The 27,359-nt window shown below is 43.0% G+C and overlaps 2 protein-coding genes across 3 annotated transcripts in view; one reads left to right on the plus strand and one right to left on the minus strand.

Moving 5' to 3' along the window:
* Positions 1–27,359, minus strand: part of DOCK2 (dedicator of cytokinesis 2) — a 422,892-nt gene that overhangs the window by 195,290 nt on the left and 200,243 nt on the right. The gene's annotated exons all lie outside the window — the stretch shown is intronic.
* Positions 1,023–19,143, plus strand: INSYN2B (inhibitory synaptic factor family member 2B). The gene is made up of 3 exons (XM_047091282.1): positions 1,023–2,551; positions 3,669–3,743; positions 18,957–19,143. Exons 1-3 carry the CDS (start codon positions 1,206–1,208, stop codon positions 19,141–19,143), a joined length of 1,608 nt encoding a protein of 535 aa, XP_046947238.1. The 5' UTR covers positions 1,023–1,205.

A 27,359-nucleotide genomic window follows, 5' to 3' on the forward strand; every position in this document is an offset into this window, starting at 1 on the left:
AAGGTGTATATGAGGGAGGAGTCCTTGGAAAGGCTCCCAGAGGAAGTGGCACGTAAGCTGGGACTGCAAAGATGAATAGGAGCTGGCTGACGGGTGCCTGGGAGTGAGTGGGAGGAGGAAATGGTCCAGGCAGACAGGCATTTTGTTCCCAGGCTTTGTGGCCACAAGGTGGTTGCCGCACCACGGGACTGGAAAGAGGGGCGGTGCAGCTGACTTACTCCTAGAGCACCCACTCAAAAGCACTAGGCGAGGATGCTGGGATTGGGAGAGAAACCCAGGTTTGAACTTCATTCTCAGTTACAACTATTCTCTCTTCCCTTTCAGATGCTCCTTGCTGGCTGGCAGGGCTGCCAGGCCTCAGACCCCTGCCCCCAGGCCCAGTGAGCTCAGTTCTCACTCAAATTCCCAGAGGCTGCAGATGTGGCTCACTTTGCCTACATGTGAACTTCAGCCAAGACACTCCAACAGGGTCTCTGCCCTCTGAATGCCCTCGGATGCCTCAATCCTGTCATGGTCACACAGCACTGAGTTTTGTGACAAAAAGGGAAACAGCATGAAAGAAAACAATGGCCCCAAAGGAGGAACTTGTGATTGACACAAATGGGGATGTTCCCTTAGGGGCACCATGTATCATCAAAGAAGCCAGGCCCCAGGTCACTGATTTCCCTGTCTGCTTACATGCTATGGAAAGAAGATGTGTTTAAGTTTCCTACAGTTTTACAGTGGAAACTGATGCTCCGGGAAGGGAAGCCGTATGTTCCAGACGTAGCAGGTTTCTTTTGGAATTCACACACTGGGAGTCTGGCGCTATCCCCTAAATGGTACTTTTGTTGTCTTTTTGTTCAAGACAGCAAGCTTCTTCCAGGATCAGAACCGCCTGCCAGCCTCTCTTGATAAACAGCCCACCAGCTCTCTTGGTAGATCAGATGTTTAATGATTAGCCTAACTCATTGTTTATCTAAGTGGCAATTACCACTGCAATGAAATAGTATTTTAACTGCAGGGGGAGCATTACGGCTAGTTCTCAAGTAGAATCTACTGTCTGGGAATGGCCAACAGAGCTTCCCATACACAGAGGAGAGGACCACTTCAACCTGGCTGGCAGATCTCCATGCCTGAGATGCCATCATTAGATGCTGCTCCAAAGACCTAAGGAAATGTGCCCCAGAGAAGTGTACGGTCCCAATCCTCTCAACTGAGGCTCAATGGCCCAGCAAAATATGAAAGTGCGGCCTGTGCTTCTAAAGCGTAACAGCCTAGAGTCAGTGGAGTTTGTGAAGCAACCCCACCACCGCAGGAGCAAATCTCAACAGGTTCGATTCAAGGAAGATGGGACCAGTAAGACTCCACCTGGCCTAGCTGAGGCTGATGTCCAGACTTCTGAGGACCCAGGTGCGATGGGCAAGACTCAAGCCTCCAGGCACCATCACCTTCCCACCTACTCACTCTCCTTCCCCAGGTCCCAGAAGGCAGGGGGCTTTCGGAACATTGCTATCCAAACCTCCCCCAGTCTCAGGAAGCATTTCCCAGTTTTCAAAAGGAAGAGACTCACAGCCAGCAAGTCCCTGGTAGAAATGCCAACAGCATCCCAAAGTGCCATCCAGGTCAACGGCAACCTCTCTGAACAGGACATTGTGTCCTCTGACCTTGCCTACTTAAGATTGGCTCAGCATCTTGAGGATGGGCCTCGAAGGGTCAAAGTGTCTCATCCATTTCCTCCTAGAATGTCCAAGGTGCAGAGCAATGGGCCTATTAGCATATGCTTGGAAGCAGGGGCTTGGAGGGCCTCAGAGAAAGCAACTGCTGCCATTCAGGTCCCCGATGATATTTACCACAGTCCTACCTGGGCAGCTAGAAAGTCCACTTTCAGCCCAGACAGGTCAGGTGATATAAGCAACTCCATACATCCTTTGGCTGACATATGTCCAGGTGATGGGAGAACAGTGCCACTATCAGATTCAGAAAGATCCCCTTCCTGCTTAAATGCCACCAGCGATGCCAGCCACATGCCAGGCACAGGGAAACTTAAACCCGAATTGCTTTTGCCCAAAGACAACTCTGATGACAAAGACCTTGGACCACTGTCATCTCGGTCAAAGGAAACATGTGTTCCCTCACCTCCACGGACTCACCGCTCCCCCTCACCAGGCTCCCACAGCCAGCCAGCCCATCCGGGAGGGGCTTCAGACTATTCTTCATCGAGCAACAATCACCAGGATCTGCTGTCACTCAAAACTAACAGTGTGTCAAAATCTGTCCCCATGTGTCAGGAGCAGATGGCAAAGAACCCCACCCAGTCAGACACCCAGGACTTTCAAAATTGTTCAGGAAACAGTCACCTCCCAGCTCCTCTTCCAAGGAGGGAGACCACACTGCAGAGCAGCAGAGAGACTGATGGGATTAATCCAATTCACCTGGCACGGGGGGAGCTCTGTGATCTCCAAGGCAGGCTGCAGTCCGTGGAGGAATCTCTGCATTCGAACCAAGAGAAAATTAAAGTCCTTTTGAATGTAATCCAAGACTTGGAGAAAGCTCGAGCTCTCACAGAAGGGTAAGGTGAATTTTTTTTTTTTATATTGAAAACTACTGGGCTAAGTCATTTGCCAAGACAAGGGCAGAGAGAGAGCATTGGTTTCTGTTAATGTCTCCAAAGTCTTTGAGGTTCTATGGTTTCCCCAAGTCATTACCAATGGCCTCTCTTTGTTGCAGATGGGTTTCATTAATTTCTAGGCTTTGGTGGATTTCCATTGTTATTTGTTTTTGTTTCCAGATATCAACAGACTGGAGAAAGGGGGGGGCAATGAAACAACAGTGTCAAAAATTATTTTCATAAAGAGAGGGGGCCAGTTAATGATGGGAGAAAATGACAGCACACAGGTACCCCCCCACACACACACACCATCCTCTTAGCAAGTTGCTGTATTTGCACAGGATTTTAGTTATTTGTGTTTGTTACAAAGGACTTGAGGGTACTGTTGACCTTCCCTTCCACAAACCACTCTGATGGATCCAGCCAGCCCATCACTGATCTGCTAGGTAGGACCTCAAATGAGATCACAATTCTGCAAAGAGGAAAGAAGTCACAAAATGCTTTCCTGGGTGACTCAGCACCAGTCTGGGGAGGGGGAAGGCAGTCGTTTAAGTGTGGAATGCTTGTCCTTTGAAAAAGTTCTCCCTAAAGAGTGAGTAGAAGGAATGGCCAAAGCTAATGAGCAAAAGGGTGGAAGAGAGAAGTAATTAACCGGCATTTGCTGATATGAATTAGAACCAACATTGCCTTATAAGAGGGAAGCAATGCAGTGATACAGAGAAATGCACTAAATGACATGGTCAGAAGTTTTAATAATCTCACCTCTTCTACTCATTTGCAAAGTCCCTCAGTTTCCCTTCCTATGGAGTGGGGGTAAGAGTAACTGACTCATCTCACGGGCTTATTGTCAGCATAAAGAAAACCTCAGATATGAAAGTGCTTAAACATTTATAAAGCCCTCCAGAAATGTGAGATCCTAGTATCATGGGTTTCTTGTTTCTTTATTTGTCATGCAACTCCAGAACACTGCTACCCAAGAGAGGGGCAGTGCTATGCTGTGGGAAACAAGTAGCTAGAATGTGTGCATCCCATGGGGCTTTTGCCCACAGATTTATCCAGAAAATGCTCTATTTTGCAGGCGCAACTTTTATCGAACTGGCCAAGATCTCAACAACTGCAGTACCTGCCAGAATACAGCGTGCATCATATACAGGTACCTGGCCACAACTGAGGCCTGCTCTGTAGAGCACAGAAGCTGTGGGGGCCGCAGAACGAACACCCTTGTAAACTCTCTTAGACATGTAAGGTCAAGTGAGAGGCAAAGACAGGAGGCCTTGGAATGCCTGAAAATTTTAAAGAACAAGGTGTTTAATTAGGAAATGTTAACATCTGGTTCCAAGACAGACATTGCTTTGTGTCCTTACAATAAGATCTGTGAGCAAATCCTTTTAATCACCCTACATTTATTGCACACTAAGTATAGGCACCACAACTAAGCTCCACATGCATATTTGCAACTCATTTCACAATTGCACCTTGTGAGGCAGGTGTTAATGTCCTCAGGGAAGTTGAGCCATTTGACCCAGCTTGCATTCAACATTTTCAGAGAACAGAACGGGTCAGACTCAGGACTCAAGTCCAGATCTTTCTGATGACAAGCCCTATGATCTCAATTATTCCACCACGCTGCCCCTTCCTCACAGTAGCAGTCACCTGCCAAGCATGCACTATGTGTCAAGAATTGAGCTAAGCACTTTGTGTTCATTACTAAGCACATCATTTCCTTCTGGCAGAGGGTAAGGTTGCTGCAATAAAGTAGATTTTTATAAGCGGTTGATGGGAAAAATCATATAGTGATAAGTACACTAAACTTGAAGTCAAAATCCCCAAGTTTGATGCCTGCTAAATTACCTGGGGCTCAGTTGCCTCACCTATGGAGTGGGAACAATTATCCCTATTAAGTGTTGCCAAGAGGAGCAAATAAGATTAGATAAGTGAAAGTCTTTTTTAACTGCAAACTTCTATACAAATCCAAGGGCTTATTACTGTTATTACTAGAAAGATCAATGCCCCCTTAGCTGGAAGTCCACTTTTGGTGGCACAGTAGAAAAGTGGTCAAAAGCAGTCATTTCAGTTGATGGCATCTAATTTTGTTTGACTAAAGTATACAGTTTTGCTCTCTCTATTACTTTTTCTATCTTGGAGGAGAAAAGCAGCAAGAGCCTGAGCAAATTGAAGCCCAAATTGTGTTGCCAGTGTCTTTTTAAAATCTCTCATTCTCTTTAGCAGAATCCTGAGACTTTGTCCTAACAAGAGATTGGGGGTAGGCAGAGGGGTGCTGGAACAGGAAGTCAGGAGCCTCCTACACTTAGATGGGGTCTTGGGCATTTTCTAAGTGCACCTTATATCCCCCCGTCTTAAGCAAATTTTCTAATCACTAGAACAAAAATTATCAAATGTCTAGGGGAAACTGGGTGGCTCAGTTGGTTAAGCTTCCCACTCTTGATTTTGGCTCAAGTCATGATCTTACAGTTTGTGAGTTTGAGCCTCACCTCTGACTCTGTGCTGTCAGGGCTTGAGATTCTCTCTCTCTCCCTCTCTCTCTGCCCCTCCCCAACTTGTTCTCTCTCTCTCTCTCTCTCTCTCTCTCTCTCTCTCAAAATAAAAATATATTTTTACATAAACATAAAAAAATTATTAATTGTCTATACATTTAGGAAGGGCAAAAAACTATTCATCATAAACAAGAAGAATTATTTTTAACTAACCTCCATTTAAATTTTGGATGATCTCTTTTTTTTTTTTCAGCAGCAGATGATGTATTTTTTACTATCTTAAGATGACTTTTTATTTAGCTCTGTAAGTGAAAAGGACAAGTGGTTATTTCCCAATCTACTGTGAGCTTCATGGCCTGGCCTTGGGCAAATCATTTCTGGCCTCTGAGTTTCTTCATCTGAAAAATGAGGGCCTTTAATTAGATGGTCCCTATGGTTCCTTTCAGTTCTGACATTCTGATATTTTATGCTAAATTGAAAGTGGCAATATTTGACTAAACTATGACCTTCCAACAAGTCTGAGAATGTTTGCATTTTTCTGGTACTTACTTCAAACATCCCAAGCAAACATTCTAAATTAAGTGACACCCCTGGATGGGTTAGCAAATCGTCACATCCACATCCCTTTCCAGTTTTTCAAGAACAGCTATTGTATGTATCCAACCCTTATTACCATTCAAAAGCAGACTGCTCTCCCAGACATTATCTACAGTCTTGTATCTAAGCCATTGCAGAACGGGCAATTAATTTGATGAAAGCAAAGAGATCAGAACAACATCCCCGTCAGGGTAACAGTGGGAAGATGAGAGTTGTCAATTTTTTTTTTTAACATTTCAAATGACTTCAAACCTTGTGTTGTGCCCTGGAAAGTCAAATCTTACAAACTAATGAATAAGTGATGTGAAATATTCATCCTCAGGCCTTGTTAAGCTGCAGTCTCTCTCCTTGGTGATGGATGGGCCCAGTGCACATCACTGTACATAAAGTACATGGGCGTGTGATGAGTTGCCTGCTGGGTCTTCTATGGAGATGTTGCTGCTAAGTTAACAACATAAGGTTTTCCAAGTGGCCCCATCAGCCAAAGGCTATGGCTCTGCTACATGTGAGGTCATCAGTTCTATCCCATTCATTCTCCCTGTTCTACGAGCCTTCTGGGTGCCCCCACCCCATGTCTCCTTGGCTTTCTTCTTACTGGGGATCATTCTGGCAGACCCTACCTCACCAAGGAGAATAGCACTAACACCAATGCCTACAGAATCCATGCATAGCTCTCAGGGGCTCTCAGGGGCTTCTATACAGCCGGCAGAATGGACTCTGTTAATGTGACTGCCACAGGTACCAAGGCAAGAGTGTGGGAATTGCCTCTAGATGTCTCAAGCTGGTTGCAGGCTGTTTAGTCCCCAGTCACTCTCCTCACCTCTCCTTAGTATTAATCCTAGGACAAGTTACTCAAAGGATTGGGTGAATGCCCATGTGGTATCTAATGTGGTTCCAACATTAGACAACATTGAATTATCTGGTGAGAAGGTTGTCCTTTTTTCAAATTTATTTCTATCCTTCTGCTTATCTAGGTGGGGGGGTGGGGTGGAATCTGAATTTGGTACTAGAATTTCTTCAAAGCCTTTCTAATGCTTGCTTATCACATGCCTTTGCCAAGAGAGAGCAGCTCTCAGGTTCATAGCCATAGGCAAGCAATAGTATCCGGCCAGAAGGTAATCATTTTACATGTTTTACTTAAGTTTTTAACTTTGAAAACTAGTCCCCCCTATATATCCATTGCAAGTGATACAGGTCTCCATTTTCAAAAGTGATATTACTTGTTTTGTATAAATGTTTAAGTTTAAAAGTGAATTGATTTAGAGAGGGAAAAAAAACAAGTAAATAATTGTGCAGATGGCATGGGGAGTTTCACAAAGACCTTAGAGGTGGTACATAAAGGATGAAGTTTGGGAAATGCTGTCCTAAGGGATAAGCTCCCTTCCCTTTTCTCAAGGGCCTGGGGTCCCTCCATGCCATATTCCTCTTCCTGTTCTCTGCTTTTCTAGCACTTCATCTTCACATCCACGGCCACGGACACTCTAAAAATAATCACAGAGCCTCTTCGGAGGTCTTTGTCTACACCGATCATGCATTTATTTTCTGTACGTAGATCCCAGGAAAATAGCTGCTTGGTTTAAGTTGTAAAATGTCTCAAATGTTTTAAGGAAAAAAATAGGAAGTCTTTCTCAGAAAAAAAAATTCTCCTCCCATCTAAGTGTGTTGCTTAGGAAATGGAAACAAAGTTCAGGCTACACATTTACCATTTGAAATGGCTGAAGGAATGAGGTTGGCTACGTAGGATTTGAAAGGTGCTAGAGAGCAGAGAGCAGCAGAAAATCTGCAGTTTATGAGAAAGTCGACCTGGACAGCTGTCTCCTGCCTCCTCTGCTCATCCTTAGCCTCTTTTCATGGCTTTCACTACGCTCATGGGTCTGAAGTTTATTTCTGTGACACTACCCTTCCCTACCTTTCCATGAGCTTGCTCTTTCCCCTTCTCTCTCTCTCTCTCTGTCTCTCTCTCTCTGTGTACCTATGAATATTTCCATATTTGTATCTCACAACCACCTCAGATTCACCATTTATCAAAACACACTCCTTATTTTCTCCTACAAAATTAATTCTCTTCCTGTTATTTAGTTTGCTCAACACCATTGACCATGGCTCCATAAACTATAGTCCCCACTGCCTCACTCTTCTCCCTCACAACACATATCAAATAGGCTACCAATTCTACTTGCTAAATCCATCCCCTTTAGCTTCAGCCCCTCTGTCTCTGGTCAAGGCCCTCATCACCTGTCACTTGAATGCTACCTCATCTTGTTGCCATCAGTCCCTTTTGCCCCATCCCAAGTAATCCTCCACATCGATTGCTAAATTACCCAAAAAGTAAAATCTTAACATGTCACTCCCCTGCTAAACAATCTTGCTGTGGTTCCTGCTGTTGCATTTAGCTAATTTTTCAAGGCTCTTTGAATGTGATACTAACCTTCTCACCTGCTGGGTCTCCTATTTCTCCCCAGTCACAAGGAACTGGGCTAGCTTCAAATACTGTGTGTTCTATCACATGTTGGTGCTTTTGCATAAGTCCCCTCATTTCCTGGAATGTCTTTTCCACCCTGCTTTGTCTGGGAATTTCCTCATGTTGTTCCTCTGGATAACCTTACATTCCTTCCTATGGAGGATCCCCATGGCATGCATGTCCCTCTGCTATACCATTTATCCTATTGCATTGTAGTGTTGATGAGTTTCTTTCCTTCAGTAAATGGCTAATATCTCAAAGTTGTGGGACAGTGTCTAATTCATAGTTTTCACTCAGTAGACACTTGTCAAAAAAGGGAACACTATATTGACTGGGGCAAAGATAAAAAGCAGTGGTGGGATTGAGACAGTTATTTAGATTGTCCAAAAGTAAAGCCATTATTACCATTTGTGTGTGCCCCGACCCTTAGTTAATTAATGAAATGTTCTTATTAGGGAAGGAAGGCTTCTATGCAGCAGGTCCTCAGTAGATAATTTTGAACTGAATCATACACCTGAATGTAATACAGAGATTGTCAATTTTCAAATACCTGGAGTGCTACATACTCTCAACAAGATGGAACCTAATCAAATCTTCTTTTGATGACTCAGAGAGCTTGTTGCAATTTCACAGGACATTGAGATCCTTGTTCATCATGGCCATCCAATATTACTGCCCAGTACACTTCTGTACTGGCTGTGGTAAAAAGGCAAAGTTTGATTTGTGGCAAACCACAAACCCCTTCCATGCTCCAGTATCTCCCTTCTCTGGTATCTGATCTGCCCCCAATGATGTCTTTGGAAGAGGAGATTAAGACATTAGAGATCTGTGGTCTTTCTTGGTAAAATATCAAAACCCAATGTGGTGAACAGAATAATGGCCCCACAAGATATTCACATTCTAATTCCTGGGCACTGTCAATATATTACCTCACATGGCAAAATGAACTTTGTGATGTGATTAAGGATCCTGGGATGGGATGAGTGTCCTGGATCGTCCAGGTGGGCCCAATTTAATCATAAGGATCTCTATAAAGGGAAGAGAGATGTAACAGGGGATACAGAGTCAGAGGAGGTACACAATGGAAGCAGAAGGTGAAGAGAGGTATCACAAGCAAAGAATGTGGACAGCCTCTGAAAGGTGGAAAAAGCAAGGGACAGAACTTCTCACAGAGCCTCCAGAAGGAACAGAGATTTGCTGACACCATGACTTAGAGTTCTGGGGACTTCTGATCTCCAGAACTCTGAGAGTACCACTGGTGTTGTTTGTCACCACTCATGTGTGGTGATTTGTTTCAGCAGCAATAATAATACAACCAGATTAAACCCTTATGATTAACAAACTACTCACATCTAACTGGAAGTCAGTTTATTTGACTTTTTTTTTTTTTTGGATGATTTTTACAACTATGACAGCTAGCTGAGGGCAGGGATCTGTTGGGAAGAAAATCAGGGGGAAGAAATAAGAAGTTTCTATTATTACTTGTCATTATAAATACCTTTTGTTCTCACCTGTAATCCTCACAACCATGTGAGACAGATAAAAACACTCCCATTTTGTAGATGAAGTAACTGAAGTTCAGGTACTTGCACAGTACTCAGATTATACAAGTGGGAACAGGTGAGTGAGGCACTCTCACATTTACTCTGAAGCTAGTAATGACAAGATTGGGATGCTGTTCTAGGACCTGCTGGCTAGATTCCACAGCATGCTACCTTCAGAGTCAGACCTATTTGAGGAGTGTCAGCAGAGCATTACATGACTAAGTTCTCCTCAGCCAAGGGCATCGTGAGGGCTTGAGTTGAAGACGCAGGCCTTCAATAGTGTTCTCAAAGGGTGATCGTGGACTACCTGTATGGCAGTCTCCTGGGTATATGTGAATACTGGTCGCTGGCCTTCACCCCCAACCTGCTGGAGAAGAGGGGTGGGGTGGAGGATGGGAGTCTGGTTACAGCAAGCTTCCTGGGAAGGTCGGATCCATTATAGCTTCAGAGACATTCAATCAGGGTCTTGAAAAGAGGGGGTGGCAGTTGATTTACTAGGCACTTTTGTGACAAACAGCTTACATGTCTATGAATAGAAAATTCTTGCTAATAAAATAGCCAAGTAAGTAGTTTTTGTCTTAAATACATCATTAGAAAGATGACTTTCCCTTCTAATTACAGGTTTAGGTGGTCATATACAGACCTAAATAGGGGGTGCAGGTGAGGGTGGACACAATGGGAAAGGAAGAGAAGGTCAGGGGGCTTGCTCACAGAGTAAGTGGAACTTTTGAGGCCTCCTGTTTCCAATGATAAGGGAAAACGAGTCTCTGTCAGTCCATTTTGAGGTCCAGGCTTGCCTTATGCATTACTTAGGGTATTCATTTGTAGTCACTCCTTCCTGCTATATCTCCCAGCTCCTCGGGCCTCATCTGAGATCAGAAATGAAATGGCAATCCTTGCCCACATTCCTCTTCCAATTAAGGTTAAGACCAATTAAAGCCCAATTCTGCTGCCAAGCCAAGAGAGCAAATGCTAGGAACTATCCTCTGGTGAGTCCTGGAGGAGCAGTCACAAACACTAGGTGGGGTGGGTATGCAAAGTGCTGCCCAGCACCACCACCCCCTGTTCAGGAGAGGGCTATAGTCACCCCATGCTCGTGAGCCAGGTAATATGCATGACACTGAATGCCAGAAGCCTCCACCACCATTTCCTCAAGCTCCACAGACCACAGGCTACATTTTCACCATTATTGATTCCTCCACTGTTATAACTCCTTCTGGACCAGACAGAGATGTTAAGGATATGCAAAGGGAGATTTACAGCAAGCGCCTCTCCGTGTACCCGGCAACCAGCTTCCTCATTCCCAGTGTCTCTCCCTTACAGTTTTGATATTCAGAGCTCATTAGAAGGCGCCTCTCTGGAATGCAGGCCAAAGTCTTACAGCTGTGTGCCCTGCAGGAGAAGCCAGGCCAGGCCTGCACCTTATCAAGGAAAGAGGCTCTGGAGAACTACGTGAGCCAACTAGGGGTCAGCAGCCCTGAGCGTCTTCCTTGCGTTTCCATCTGAGGTGATGCTTTCTGGCCACGGGGTCTTGGCCTGCCACTTAAAGCTATTGCCTGACCAGAGAAAAAGGCCTTAGTTTATTAGAAATGTAATATGCACCCAGGCCTGTGGGTTTAGTAACCGATTTTCCACTTAAATTATTTAGTATTTTTCCTTTTGTCTGCCTCTGATGCTCTCCCAGTGTGGAGCTGGGTGAACTGTGAGAGCTTTCTCTGCCTTCCAGCCACAGTCCTCCCTCTGGCCAGCAATGAAGTCCACAATGAAAAATAATTATAAATTACACAGCATATCTGTTCTTTCTGGTAACCACAGATGCACTTGCAGCCCTCACCACATTTCAGTCCAGACTGAGCAGCATTTATTGCAAACAATGGAATGGGAACATTACAGCAATATCATCCAGTATCCCCCAAACAACTGCCCCAAACATGGTTCAAGCTATCTCTTTAGGAAACAGATATAGAGTTTGGGGTACAGGTGGAAATTTCTCTGAGCCCTGACAGGTTGATCCCCAAGACATTTGCCCCTAGCCTCTGTTTCTCTCAGTAGCTTTATCCCTTTCTTTTCTGTAGAATGCAAGGAGAAAGTATGATTTATTGCATTGGCAATTTATCTGAAATAAAAATTAAACCCTATTTTAATGCATTAATAGCTAAAGAGGCTGAAACATGCCATAAATATAAAATCAATCAAGTTGAGAATTTCACAGGAATAACAAATGGATGGCTGCTGGCACAGAGGCCACGGTTGACCACAGAATGACCCAATCTTTATTTCTCTGTCAAGTTAATGTAACAATCATTACCATTTGTTGAACCAGGCATGGTGCCAGGCGCTTTGCTAAACACTGGACATGTATCATCTCACTTCGGACTCCCAACAAACAACCCTAAAATGTGGGTATGGATATTGTCACTCGGCAGATGAGGACACTAAGACTCAGAGGGGCTCAATGAAGACTTGTCCAAGATTCAGTGGAGCCAGAGCTCAAACCGATCCTGCATTCAGGAGATTTTCCTGCCCCTCTTACCTTTTGACCTTGCATAATCAGTGAATATATGTTAAAGTTCTCTGACATGGCCTGCCCTTTCTGAAGGCCTAACCTGAAGGTCTTCTTGACACAGAGCCACAGAACACAGCACAGATCTCTTTCATAGACAGTGATCAGCAGTGAAGACTTCTACAGCTTGGTTCTGCTTATCTATGTACCAAGGAGAGCACCTGTGATTCTCTGAGGATTCGTCAGCAGACAGATGCCCTAGGAGAAGAGGTGCACTTGCCAACTTAACATGGATGCCAGTTGTGAAGCTTGAAATTACACCCTATAAATAATGAGAAAACTAGTCATTAGAAGAAAGTTTTAGGAACAAAATCCCTTCTATGCTGGGGTGGGGAGGGTATTGGGAGGGAGAAAACAAACTAAAACCCCTACTTTCCCAGACTGTAATTCTTCCCCAGAGACACTTTCCAAAGCAGCATGGTTTATCCAAGTGGATAGGAACCAAACTATCCTCACTGATTCCATTGATTCTTACAGCTAATTCTTTAAAAAAGAAAGTGACAGGAGGTCAATAAATCTGTGGTTCACTTGGGTTCCATGGCAAGAGGGGCCACAGAAGCTCTCTGATGCACAAAGAAGATGAAGAGATGGAGAGGGGTTTGGAAGATGTTTTATCTTCAGGAAGATGCTGTGGATCATTAATTTCTCAGCCAACTTGCCTGGAGTGTATGGTTTATGGAAGTGGCTTATCATCTTTTCTCTTTATAAAAGAGCAAGACTCACCTAAGAAGGAAGTGCACAAAGCCTACCGCAGACCTCAGCAGCCTACAGTAGACCCAAGATTGCAGAGCCCCTATATTGCCTTGAGTAAGCTGCCTCCTAAGGGGGTTCCCATCTTCTCTGGGAATGCAGTGTCACAGTCAGAACTGCTCTGCAATCTAGAAACATTATTACAGAGGCACCTGGGTGGCTCAGTCAGTTTAGCATCCAACTCTTGACTTCAGCTCAGGTCATGATCCCAGGGTTGTGGGACTGAGCCCTGTGTCAGGCTCTACACTAGAAGGGGAGCCTGCTTAAGATTCTCTCTTTTCCTCTCTCCCTCTTCCCCTCTCCCCTACTTGCACTCTCTCTCTCTCTCTCTCTCTCTCTCTCTCTTTCTCTCTCAAATTAAAAAAGAAGAAGAAGAAGAAGAAGAAGAAGAAGAAGAAGAAGAAGAAGAAGAAAAAGAATAAGAAAAAGAAACACTATTACAAGGTGTATTGGTCAACTGGGTCATAAAGTGCCCTTCATGCAGCCCAGCCCCAGGTTAGGTCTGGTGTCACAGGGGGCGGTGAGGTCATTAAGGTGCACCAGGCCTTGGTCACCACACCTCACCACCCCTACCCCATACATATTGGGCAACTAGAATCTCACATAGATAGAGACTATTATGTTCTTTCAGTGCAATATATCTTAGTATACAAGCTTTGGAGCTAGACAAAGGAGGCTCAAATCCTGGCTCTATCACTGACCAGTGCATGCTCTTGGCAGAATATTTAACCTCTCCTTGGCTCAGTTTCCTTGTTTGTAAAATGAAGTTAATTGAGAAATACATGAGACATGTAAGAATTACTGAACTTGTAGTATAGTATCAACAATATGGATTACTACTAGTTCTTCTCTTCCTACCCCCTTCCTCTCCCTCCACTTCCTCCTCCTCCCTGCCTTCCTACTTCTCATTATTGTTATTATTATTCACTTAAATACTACATGTCCTCACCTAATGCGGTACAGGTCCTCTCATTCTTTCTTCTTCTTAGAATAAGACCCCCAGTAATAGACAAGCCCAGGCTAAAACATTTGACCCCTCTTTAGGAAAAACAAAGGACTAGGAATCAGGAGACCAGGCTTATATTCTGATCATAATTCATGGTATGACTTCCCTTTGCCAACCCCTTTTGTCAGTTAAATGGGGATAACAATCTTCCCATATTTCTGGGCTATTGTAAGGGTAAAATAAAAACACAGATTTGAAATGTTTGCGGTTTGAAAGTGCTATATAAAAGTAAGAGGTTTCCACTGTTTGTTTCTATATAAACTCTTATCTCCTTTTGGCTCACCCAACTTTAGTTTGCCTAGCCAAGATACTACATCCAGAAATCAGCTCTATTGTTTGCTTATATATTTATGAATTTATCCTCTTTTTGCTTCTCACTATTTCTTCTTCTAGACAAGCCATGACTTAGGCTTCTCGCTGCTTCCAATTACCTAGAAAAACATCCTTCTACTTTTCACCTAGCATGATAGCTGAAGCATTGATCTGTCAGTTAGATTAGTGAGGTGCCCTCAAGAGGAAAACCTGAAAGCTCTCTTCCATTTCTACTTTACACACAGCTCACTTTCTAAATCCAATGTGGTGCCATGCACAGTCATCTTGGGTAGGAAGGGCTTTAAGGCTCCCCAGTGAACTCCTCAGTGCCCCCACCCCTGAACCAGGTGTTAGGTATTCCACACATCTTCAAAGGACTAACCTCACAGACCTTGAATACTCTGGACTATCTCAATGGCTCCAGGCCTGAATCCCATACCGTAACAATTTCTTGACCACCGTTTGGCCCAAACTGTGAGCCAGAGCTCTACACAAGCTAGGCACTCAACATTTCTCTCCTCCATATGGAATATGAATGCAGAAGATGATAAGAGTGGCAGGGTAGGGAAATTAAGAGGAAGAAAAGAAGCAGAGGTGAGGCTGGAGAAGTTACTGGTGTTCTATGTCAATACCAACCTACAAAGAACCCTCTGATAAGACTTTACTTGAATTCTTACCAAGTAGGCAGCTTATTTCCCTTTTCAAGAGGTTGCCAACTTGGTGTGGATTGGATAAGTAGGAAGTTAAGGGGTATCTCCTCTTCTCTACTCAGCCTCAAAATGAAAACAGATGAGAGAGGGCATTGCCCCTGCCTATTTATAAGGCAGCTGCTACCAAAACAAAATATACTCCCTCTCCTCCCCTCCAAACTAAACAGTAGTTTGTCAAATGGATGGATAAGAAGAAAAGTGACAATTTTCCTTTATGTTAATAAATTGCTTTGGCCGAAAACACATTAATCAATTTCTTTCCAAAGCATACATGCTTCCCTACACTATGCTATTTCCCTGGCCTTGAAAAAGAAAGTCACTTTCAATCCCCTTTAAATTGTCAAGACCAGTGGGGACAGTTGCAGGAGCGGGGTGGGGAGCCCTAATGATTATAATGGAACCCTGTGGTGTTTCCATAGAAACATAAAGAGTGTGTTCTTCCCCGAATGTATACCGAGGGGAGGAGTGAAGAATGATGTTGCCGACGAGGTGTACAATTACTGAAGAGCTAAAGGTGTGAGTGAGGAGGTAAGGCATTCAGTCCCTAAGATAGGGAGACAAAAGACTTATTGAAGAGTGGAGTAGGCAGAGACCATATCCTACATGAGGACATTTCATCTGTTATTTTGTCCCATCTGCACAACTACCCAGTAAGGTAGCTTTATAATCTCCTCTTTCAACTGAGTCTCAGAAAGAGTAGCAACTTGCCCAAGGTCACCCAGCCAGTAAGTGGTATAGCCTTAGTTCAAACCCAGGAGTGTTCTACTCAAGAGCCCCTGTTCTCTTCTCTATATTGTGCTGAACTTTAAATTGTAATGAGGAGACTGAGTTTACATTGTCTCCTGGCTCTTCTCTCCCCAGGCATGCCAATTCTATACACATTCTGGAATCACCCAGAGCATTATGTTTTCTAACTGATATTAGGACACTACTGTGAGTCTTGGCAAACTCAGGTGATTTGCTGTTGTTGTCATTTGTTTGTTTAAATTATGAAGTCAGAGAAATGTTACAGATGAGAAAAAGGAGGCCAGTTTATGTGTATGTTCGTATCATTTGGTAGACATATATGGATGAACAGTTGGCAAGTAGGGGTAGTGGGGATAAATGCAAAGCATATTTGTAAAGCAACTGTTAGTTTAATCACATACCTCAAATACTGGGATGTAAGATCCACTAAAGCAGTAACCACATCTGTCTGTCTTACTATTATCCCTGCAACTGAGCACAGTGTCAGGCCCAGAGCAGGATACACTGGCTGACCAGCTGGTTGGCTGGCTGGATGAATGGATGGTAGGTAGGATGGATGGATGGGCGGATGTATGAATGGATGGATAGACACATGGATGAGTGGTTGGATACATGGATGGTTGGCTGGCTGGCTGACTGGATAGATGGGTGAAATGTCCTATACCAGAAAGCACAAGAAATTCCTGGAACGAGCAGGGAGTACCCACTTTCTTGGGCTCTATCTGGTGCTCTAAGATTAAGGTCATTTTTGTGCCTTTGGGGGAAGGATAGGGATATTTCAGGAGGTAGGAGAACTGTGAATATGGATGTTCCCTACCTGTGAACTAGTGCTAGAGGGGGTAAGAATCAGAGTTTGCAACATACTGCTTTACCAGCTTTCCTTGAAGCAGTGCAGAGGTTGCTGAACAACTCTTCCCCAGCCCCCAAATCCATCTCTTTAAGTTTCCACAAGGGAGAGTGAGGTGCAGGTAGTGCAGACAAAAATTCACCCCAGGCCCAGAGACAAAGAGGAGTACAATGCTGATACTGCATCCTGGAAGGAAAGCCTCACTGTTTGAGTCTGTGGATGCCTCTGCTCACTGACCTAGCGAATCCTGGGCTGTGACTAAAATGCCCCTAATAGCTCTTGATGTTGGCTATCATTTACTGAGGACACAGAGCCACTGGACTACCAGCACGAGGAGGCCAGAAATAATGTTTATCTACCATTCCTTCCCTAGCACCTAGCATAGGGCCTGGCACATGGGTGATAATAAATATTTGTTGAATGACTGACTGAAAACTTGATGCCTTGCTCTGAGCTGAACTTCTTAAATTTCACTGAAATCCTATGAGTAGATATCATGTTTATTTTGCAGATGAAGACACTACTGCTTAAAAATAAGAAATGACTTCCCCAAGATCTCACAGCTAATCAGTTGTGGAGCTTTGCTTTGGAAAATACAGCCATTATGTAGGTCATCCATCCAGGAGTATATCTTTATAGAGGGCACCAGGGAGAAATGGAAAAAGAAAGGATGACACCAAGGAGAAGAAAATCTGGGCGAAGCTTATCAAAACTACAGAAATGAAATAATCAGAAACACCTTCCCAATACTCCCTAAGCACTGACACCCCACCCGTCTGGCTACAAAACATGCCATCTGGCTCTTCTGACTCTTTAGCTTCTTCCATCTCAGAATGCCCATTTGGGGACTTCATTAGTCATGCATGACAACCATGATTTGCCTTTCCAGCAGCGCTTAGTCTGATCCTGGGTCTCTAAGAGGTGATATGGGATAGTAGACCAGGACCAAGTATCCTTTTAATGACAGCTCTTTTTCATCCCTTGCTGGTTAGAAAGGCTTTGGACATTCATGTCACATGGCAAACCAATGTGGGGTCTTTCGTCTTCAATATGAAACATTTCATTTCCCTTCATGCTAAGCAAGGAGAATGTACTGTTTCCATGACTCTGCATTTCCTCCCCTTTCCACACTCCTACACTGGTTACTCATCTTGGGCCATCTGAGGCCTCTAGAATGAAACCAGGTAAAAATACAGCTAAAAGCTTAAGAGCCTTCTTATAAGGATCTCAGCACTGGAAACTCCTCCATAAGTATCTCCGAGGGAGGAAAGTGGACAATTAAAGGCAGAGGGAGCCCCTGCACAGCCTTCAGGGACATCTGCAGGATTCATTCTTTCTGGCCTGCCTCTCCAGCTTCTGGGAAAACTGAGCCCGAGTTATGAGTCAAGCTGACAAACCCTAACACACCTGCAGGCCTGATTCTCAAGCCCTCAAGGACACAGGATGTGTGAGTACCCACTATGAGCAAGCCAGAACTTCTGTACTCCCAGGCATCTGACTCTCTCAGCCTCTGGGAACCCTGATCCCCAAATACATCATGTTTAGCTCACAGACCTCTGTACAAATAATACAATGGAGTCTGTACATTAACAACTCCAAAACATACAAATAAAATAGCAAAGAAAAAAATGAAGATTAGGAAATGCCCAGTGAAGTATTTAAATATGTATACATTGAGGAATATTACGTGGTGAATGTATATGGAAAGCTCTCTGAGACACATTGTTAAGTTGAGAAGCAAGGCAAAGAGCAAGACATAATGTATTAGTGGCAATAGTCGCAATGGTGACTCATAGAAGCTACCAAATATGGAAGCCTTACTACATGCCAGGTACTGCCCTAAACACTTCCTTTGTATTCTTTCACTTGGTTAATATACATATTAATTGCAAAGAAAGCTTTTGGAATAGTTGCTATTATTGTGTCCATTTTACTGATGAGGAAACTGAGTGGTTAGTTCTTTTGTATCTTCCCCTGTATTATTTAAATCTTTTATAATGAGGCAGCTTTCATGCAAAATGTGTAAAAATAATTAGCAATTAGAGGCATTAAATAAATGTGAGAGAGATTGTAGCAATATTTACTGAACACCTACTATCAGGCTGTCATATTACATGTCTCATCCTCAAAAGGAAGGCATTACAGGTTCCAACTCAACCAGTGAGGAACTAGTGGTTGAAAGGGGTGGCACAGTTTTCCCAAGGTCAGCAGGTACCTAAGCATCTGGAACTTGATCTCAAAGCCTATGCTCTTCCATGTCAGATACTTGGTGATTCTAAATCAATAAGTGCTGATTTGAATTTACTTTCCTTCCTTCTCCTCTGTGTTTTTCAGTGTAGAATATGATTTTCGACAGCAGGAAGGCAGGTTCCATGAAGTTCTACAGAGTCTGGAGGAAGCAGAACCAGTTGAGGAGGCATCTCCCCCACCAAAGTCCCCAGCAGAGCCTCCAGTCCCTGAGAAACAGGACTTAAGGAGGAAAACCAAGAAAGTGAAGAAGAAATGCTTCTGGTGGATCTGAGCTTGTTGGGTCCATTCCCCTTGCCCTCCCCAAGTACCTCCCCAAGGTGGGGAAACCACTGCCCTCAGGCCTTCTCTACTTCTTAGCACAGGCCCCAGGTGGTGAGCCATTCAACTTGCAAAATGGGAAAGACTCAGGGCTGGTTTAGCTGCTGCTGGACACCTGACCACTAATCTCACCTAAATGAGTGACACTTGCTGAGGACTTTATGGATACTAGAGTGACCACTTGCCTAGTTCCCTGTCACACATGACCAGTTCACATCCTTGTTTGAGAGCCTAGGTTCCTACCATGGGCAAAAACCCCATCACATCTTCTAAAACCTCCATGATGCTAAACACTCCCTTCCCATCCTGAGTTCATCATCCCAAAAGAAAAAAAAAAATGTTGCGCACAACAGGAAAATAGAGGAATGTTATAATCAGATACCCCAGGGTGGGGGGTGGGGGCAGGGGGGGCAACTAGAAACATAAACTGGCAGTTTTCTAAGATATTGGCATACATAAGTACATCAGAAGCGGGTAGGGCATAAAAATGCAAGATCACTTCATGGATTGGGTAATTTTCATTTTTAGTTAGCCCTTAGATCCCATGGGACCCAGATCCCATGTCATCTCATGCTATGTGAGCTTTACAGTCTGTGGCAGAGTAAAGTTATGGCAGGATATAAGGAACTTGTTGGTATGGCCATCCTGTAATTATAGCCGCTGCAGGGCCTGCCTTAAACCATTGTGATTCTCAGCTTGGGGCCTCAGACCTGTTGGCAAATGGGTGGAACCTGGTTTGGGCTTGAACTTGAAGGTTCCACAGTTACTGTCCTTGCAATATTTAAGACCATGAGATCCAGCAGCCTGTCTGTCCGTTTCATCTCACCAGTAACATCAGACTAAGATAAAAACACAACACTGGTTCTTGTTCATTCATCCCAGCAACAGCCTTGTAGATAGGTCCCAAAGTATATTAATCTACACAGTTTCCCTTTGTGATGACCAGGTGATGGTCACCTGATTGAAGAAGCAGCAGGACTGGGGATGAGGATATATTTTCTTCCATTTTAGTATTAAAGACCTTTCCTTCCCAAAGTCTGAATTCTTTTGAAGTCTGACTCATTCTTTTGGCAAGATCCTCATACGTGTGGGTCCAGTCAAACTTGCATGGCTGAACAAACTACTATAATGTAATTAATTGCTACATACTCTTGGGGATAAGGGGTAGGTTGGAAAGGCTCGCATTCCTTTGCATTAAATTCTCTAGCAGCCTGTGGTTGCATTGATGCTGCTTAGAAAAGGGTTCCTAAAGCTCCACAGGCACTCAATGAAGAAGGCATTTTATAATCCCCTTTGCTGAAGATCAGGTCTCTGAGTTAGAGTCTTTGCGGAGTGCACGTGGGATGTACGTACCCCACTGCAAATTGAGACTCACTGAACAAACCACTCCGACAGCTTCACCTTTCCCTGTCACCGTGCTGCAGTGCACAAAGCTATTTCGGTGAGAGTGAGAGGGAAATTTGGCAAAGAGTCTCAGCTTGCACTATTTAAGTCTTGGAATGTCATTCAAGATGTTCTCATTCTGTTTCTAGTGTAATGTTTAAACCCACAAAATGAGACCGGAATACATAACACTAAGTTGGAATTAAGATAAATACACTTGTCATACTTAAGAAGTCACATTTCAATAAGATATGCTACCACTGGCTAAAAGCCACAGATCTTTCTGTATCCACACAATCAACTCTCAGTTGGCCCCAACAGTGGAAAAGAACAGCACAGAAGATAATCCAATAAGACAAAATCATTTGGGATGTCTTATGTAATTTTATCTCATAGTAGAGCTTCCATCTTAATTTGCTTTGCTTACACCGATTTTCAAATTAATTTATATTCTTGGGTAGCATGCTGGGATGAAAATAATCCTGTTCCCGGAATTAAGAGACCCAGGCAACAGAACAGTCTATAACACTAACCTTCGGCAAATTGCTTAAATTTTCAGGGCCTGGTTGTCCATTCTTGAACGGAGATGTAAACACCTACTCTACCTACTTTGTAAGCTCTGTGCACATTCCAACATCAAAATGAGCAGAACGACCCAGAGCTCAGTTGGATCATTTGCCAAAGTTACCCTGGAACGATGAAGAGGTGTCTGAGGTAACTCACACAAAAGGATAATCCAACTCTTAAATGATGAATCTCACCTTGTCATACACTTGTATTGAGTGAGGGGCCTGAGATAAAGCCTCAACTGTATTAAATGAAACTGGGGTTGGAAAATTTTGACATTTTGAGAAAAAACAAACAAACAAACAACAACAACAACAAAAAATGAGGCTATATAATTCTATACCAAAGCACAACATAGCACTGCTCAGGCCACCAGCCTGAAACCAGAAAGGTCTCTTCTGAATACTGAACATTTAAAATAGGAGGGAAATGGATTCAGTAAACACCTTCCTGCTACACAAAAATGGTCATCTCCATGTTTTGAAGAACATACAGATATGTATGCCAAACCTCTATCTATACTCGTCTACCATGTGAAATCACTTCTTTGTAAAATATGATGTAACATCTACCATGCTATTCTACAGAAATGCTGTACTTGAGGTTATATGGTTTTATGGAGAGATATTAATTTGGCAAAAATTACTTTTGTAAAATTGAAGGGAAAGAGACTCACATATCAACTTAAGTTGCAGGAGTTTGTGTAGCTGCTTTCTCTGTAGTTAAAAAAAATAGGTACTCACTATACTTGGAACTTCATGCCAGCTCATCTATAGAGAGCACCTTCTTCAAGACTGTGTACCAATGTAAGGTTTTGTAAATTTCTAAACTGTTTTAAATGGGATATTATCTTTTGCAATAAACTTACGTATTTTTCCTAGGTTTTAAGACTCCATTACTAGCTTGGGTTGATTTGGGTTATAAATTTAAACTTAAGAAGGATGCCTCAACGGTCCTAGGGACAGGGATAGTTTTCATTATAATTGCTTCTAATTGTGTTCCAGGAAAACAGATAAACAAAGAACACATTTACAATTTAGTGCCGCAATGATCACATGAAGACCCACATGTCCTGAGAGTGAAGGAGGCAGTTTAAATCAATGGAATAGTTCCTAGCTTCATTTAGATGGATACACTTTCATATTTTTTATCATTATTGTGCCCATACACCTGAACTATAATTTATTCAACTTAAAAAAAATTTTTTTAATAATTTTCTTTCTTCCTTAAAAGTTCCCTAAAAGGCAACTCTATATTACCACCATAAGGAAACCAAAATGATGCTCCAAAAATAGAAGATGAAATCAAAATAATTTTATTAAACTCTTGCTAAGATTTTTGAGTGTTGAAGGTGTTAAGCCTGAGACCAGCTCTCTTTGTTAAAAAGGGAAATTAGCAAATATTCAACACATGCTAAAGCCACTTTAACACCAAACACATTTTCTACTTGACTAATCAGGACGTTTGAGAGAGAACTGAAAAGGAAACAACTTTCCCGTCATACGATTCCTTTTTTTTTTTCCCCTGCATTGTCCATGAGCCATCTAAAGCCAGCTTGTTTACCAATTAAGGCGGGAAGAGTCATGGGCATAGAATCAGAAGTCTTGGGTTTGATATTATTCTGCCACTTTCTTTTTGCTAGGTGACTTTGGGAAAGTTAACCTCTGGGAGCCTCTGACTCCTTATAATACTGAACATAACCTTTGTCTTACAAGGGTGTCTGACAATGAAGTGAGTAAAAGCCCTGAGCACAATGTAGGGTACACAACAGGTGCTCACTAATTGCATATTCGTTCATTAGCTGATTGGAGTAAATTGGGAGAGAAGATGCAAGATGCCTTCATGCGGCTGCAGTAGGTTTTCAGAAGCAAGCTTAAGATTTTCTCAGTCAAAAAATGGTGTTGATAAGGAGTAAACTCTTCTTGCTTTTATTAAGACCAGAAACCATGACAAGGAATTGTTAAGTGACAAAGCCCTCAGTGATCCAGAAGAATATGAATGTATATTAAACACAGCATAGCACTCTGAGAAACGAAAGATCCTTGTTGCATGGAATAAATATCCTTGAGGTGAAAGACACTGCAAGAGCTGGGTCCGTGCCATTTTCAGCATGAGGCAGTCAAGTAAGGCTCGATGAGTCGTCCAAGGGCTCACAGCAATCACTTGGGGAAGTCAGTGCTGGAGTAATGTAGTGGTGGGTGGAATATGTGAAGGTCGATGGGACCCCATGGCCCCGGGTTAGTTCCAGGAACCACTGACACTAAACTTGAGACCAATTCCGACTGGCGGGTTCAACTTCCTCATTAGCTGAGCAGAGGTCTCAATACCCTTTGCTTGAAAAGGCTTTCATTTCAAGCTGCTCAAGGCAACTTGCTGTATGCTAAAAACATATTTTTTTTTTTAAGTCCCAAGAAACATAGGCGTTTTATGATCATTACGCTCATAAAGCATGGCTTGCAATGAAAAGAGCTGCCGGACAAAGCCACACCCAACCAACACTGTTTGTGTTTGGTGTAAACTATGTTTGACAAGCTTAATATTCAAAAGCCCTTTGAGCTTCATCTCAACTTCATCCCCATCTTTTAACCAACTTACAGCTTGAATTCTTATTGATCACATCTATCACCCCTACTCCTGAGGTTTCCCAAATATATGATTTCAGCCTGCCTCCTACAGGACACTCAGCCCAGGAAGAGCAAACCTAGAGTTTGGTTTTCTCACTGCCAGATGAAGCCAAGTTCCAAGATAAACATGCCTCTCCTCCACTGCTGGCATCCTGTCCCAAACCCCTTCTCTCAGATGGCCTCCACAAATGTCCCAACTGGTCCCCCAACATATACTCCCTTTCCCTTGCAGCATATTCTCCACATTGCAGCAAAGACAATTACTGCAAAATTTAGATCTGACCCATGTCACACTCTGGCTTCCTGACAAATTTAGAAAGTAAGACCAGGTCTGTCACCCAGAAGGGCCCATCTGACTCTCCAATGGAAGCTTCCATCTCAGGCACTTCCCCTGTCTGCTCTACAGACCCATTATCCTAACACATCCTTAAGGATCTGTGTAAGCTTTTCTGTCTTCCCGGAATAATCTACTCTATGTCATCCTCCCCTGGTCAGTTTCCAGCTCTACTGGGACTTCCCAGGTAAGGTTTTCCAAGACTACTAACACCACCGTCCTAGATCACATGAAAAACTCCTTTTGTATACTCACCTGGCACCAGAGACCCCTCCATCAAAATTCTTGACACAGTTGACCTTGTACATATATTTGTGTCATTCTTTGATGACTATATTTCTCTCTCATTAGCCTATAATCTTCTTAAGGTAGGAATCCTGCTTATTTTTGCTTACCTTTGTGTCTCTAGCACTTAGCATAATGGAATTCAAATATCTGATGCAGTAATAAATCAATGAATGAACTGGATCCAGTGGATCAACATGAAAAAATGATTCCCAGGGTTTTTTCGTTTGTTTTCTTGCCTATCAGTCCTCCAGTGGGGATGGTGCCACTGGAATCTATAGGCTCTATCTTTCCCCCAGGAATATCCATCCTTCTACTGATTAGTAAGCAATGTGCTCAGGGCTTGTAATTCTACTATGGTCTACCTGGCACTCAGGACCCAGGAACGTCAAACCACTATCATCCTACCCCCACTGCCAACCTCCTAATAACTTTATTCTGAACATTGACAGCCCAGTTTAACCTTGTTTCAGAACAAATTGCCATCATAATTAAATCCCAATGCATTTTTCACATTTTACCAAGATACTGCCTTACTATATGAAAGAGAAAATTAGTTTTGAAATTAAAGCAGATTGTTAACTATTTTCTCTGTAATGTTTTCATTAAAATGCCAAAATTTATTACATGTGACCTAGTCCCTTTTATAGAAAATGCAATTTAAAGGAGACAGGGTCTATGTAACTGAAGAAACATTTTGGGCAGAGCATTTTGCCTTGGTTTAAACCACAACTAAAATGAAAAGACAATAAGCATCAAACCAAAGGATTATTCGCTCCAAAGCAAATAAAGCATTTATTATCACGAATGGCCTCACAAATTCTTAGAATCCACAACCATATTATATTAAATTTCATTCAAATAAAACCAATTTTTTTTCTCCTGGCAAAACTTCAATATGTATTTTTTTAAATCATCAGCTAAACACAATGACCTCCCATTGGTGCTTGGGTTTGGTTTCCCAGGTAGCACATGTGTTGTGATACCCTGGTTATGCTGACAGAAAAGCCTTCTTTCTCCTGAGCCAAATGGGCTGAGTCACTTTAATTGATGAAATTGAGAGTGGTTCACATAGCTCTTTCAGCAAGCACTCCAAGCCTGACTGAATCCAATCCCACATGCAGAAATCCCATATGGGTGATGGAGAAGAGAAGTCATGAGCTGTTGCCATTGTTTTTTGTTTGCTTGTTTGTTTCAAGATAGAAAACAATGTGCTGTCTATGGTTAGGGATCAAGGGGAGCAAATTCAAAGCCATGTAATGAACTCACCACTGACCTGAATGGATTTCCTGAATAGATCCTTCCCTCTTCTCCAGAACCATGTATCCACCAGCTCCAGGGAAACTTCTCAGATCAACCCCAGCCCTAACCACCTTTTTCCAACAGTTATTGATTCCCTTCTCTGTGTTGGTCAAGAAAATCATAGATGCAGCTTGCCTTATAGAGCTTATTATGGCCCAGAGAAGGGTGATGTGTTCTGACAATAAGCACATGTCCTTTTCTGATTCATGCACCTGTATGTAACACCCCACCTTCCCTCCTTTTGACCCTCTTAAAACAGTCTTCGTTATTCTCTTGTGATGATTATTTGTCTTAAATTGTAGCTATTTCTAGTCCTCCCTTCACCCCTTCTTTCCCCACTGTATGTTGTGTCCTGAGAGTGGGAACTGCTTTCCTCAGTTTGTAAAGTCAAGGAGGTCCTTGTTTAACTGAAATGAATGACTTCACCATCATGAGCCCTTGACTGTTCTACGTAGACCACTGTACTGGCCTTCAAGGGCTACTTTCTCTACGTTTCCAGCTCCCTTGGATCCAGCTCTCTCCTGGCTGCCTGAGGGATCTCTCTAAGACACACATCTGGCCATTACCTGGTTTCTACACCCTTAAAAGCATCCCACCAGCATCGTAGAGCATAACAATCCTCCCACAGCAACACAATTTCCTTACAATATGACTGCAATCTAGTATGTATTGCCTAACTTCCTACTATTCTACTTCCCCCTATCCCTGCCTCCTTGTCATCTCGCAAAAAAGTCAGAGGCTATTGCATATCAGTGACTTAACACATGCTGTTCCCTCTACCTGGGACATTGTTCCATTACCTATCTATCATGGAAAATAATTTTCATTTGGGAGGAATAAATGAATATGAGCCATGTTACTACTAATTATGATAATAAAGGCTCTAGCTTCTTGAAGTTAAAATGGGCTGTTAAATGCTTTGCTTCCATTAACTGATTTATTTCAAGGTAGCTTCCAACCACCCCATTTTCCAGGAGAATAATTGAGGCTTAGAGGGTAATAGTAATGTGTCCAAGTATACAAGTATGAGGTGGTGAAGACTGGAGTGCCTTCAAGGTCTGCCAAGCTTGGGAGCCTGGGCTTTTACCTCCTATGCCAGACAGCAAGTTGCAATTTAAATGTCACCTCCTCTCTGTAACTTTTTCTGATCATCCCCCGCCCCTGCCATGGGATTAGTCACTCCATCCTCCCAGTACTCATGGAGCTTTGAACAGGCTGCTGCTTATATTATCTTGACATTTCTTTTGTCAAGCTCTCATGCACATCTCCACCAGGGAGCAAAGTCCTGGGGGACAGAAATTGTCATCTGAATCTCTATGGCCCTCTAGGTGTTTATCACATTGCCTAAGATGCTATATGTGCTTCATATATGATTGTTGAATGAACTGGGAGAAAATAGGGAGATGAAAACGTTAGGAGGAAAAACAACCCATGGTACAAAGACCAGAACAAGGCTAGAAGTACTGACTTCTGCCCCTGACTTTCTGCACAATTTTGAACAAGTACTTTCACCTCCATCCCCCACATCTGTCTTTAAAATGAAACCATCTGCCTTTCTAGCTTCACAGGCTGGTTAGAAGAAAAGTAAAATTATATACATCAAAATGCTTCAGTAAGTTTGACTATCTCATTAATTCCTATTTTTAAAGAAATAGTGTTTGAGGATTTTTTTTC

This window comes from Lynx rufus, unplaced genomic scaffold (assembly GCF_022079265.1).
Source record: "Lynx rufus isolate CCGP_SWC_20201006 ecotype Redwood Valley unplaced genomic scaffold, mLynRuf1.p SCAF_1, whole genome shotgun sequence".
In the NCBI taxonomy this organism is placed as follows: domain Eukaryota; kingdom Metazoa; phylum Chordata; class Mammalia; order Carnivora; family Felidae; genus Lynx; species Lynx rufus.

Excerpts from the sequence above, each read along its gene's own strand:
- INSYN2B (XM_047091282.1), top strand. The coding sequence starts at position 1,206 with ATGGCCCAGCAAAATATGAAAGTGCGGCCTGTGCTTCTAAAGCGTAAC. Across the intron at positions 2,552-3,668 it reads GCTCGAGCTCTCACAGAAGG|GCGCAACTTTTATCGAACTG; the intron begins GTAAGGTGAATT and ends TCTATTTTGCAG. Across the intron at positions 3,744-18,956 it reads ACAGCGTGCATCATATACAG|TGTAGAATATGATTTTCGAC; the intron begins GTACCTGGCCAC and ends TGTGTTTTTCAG.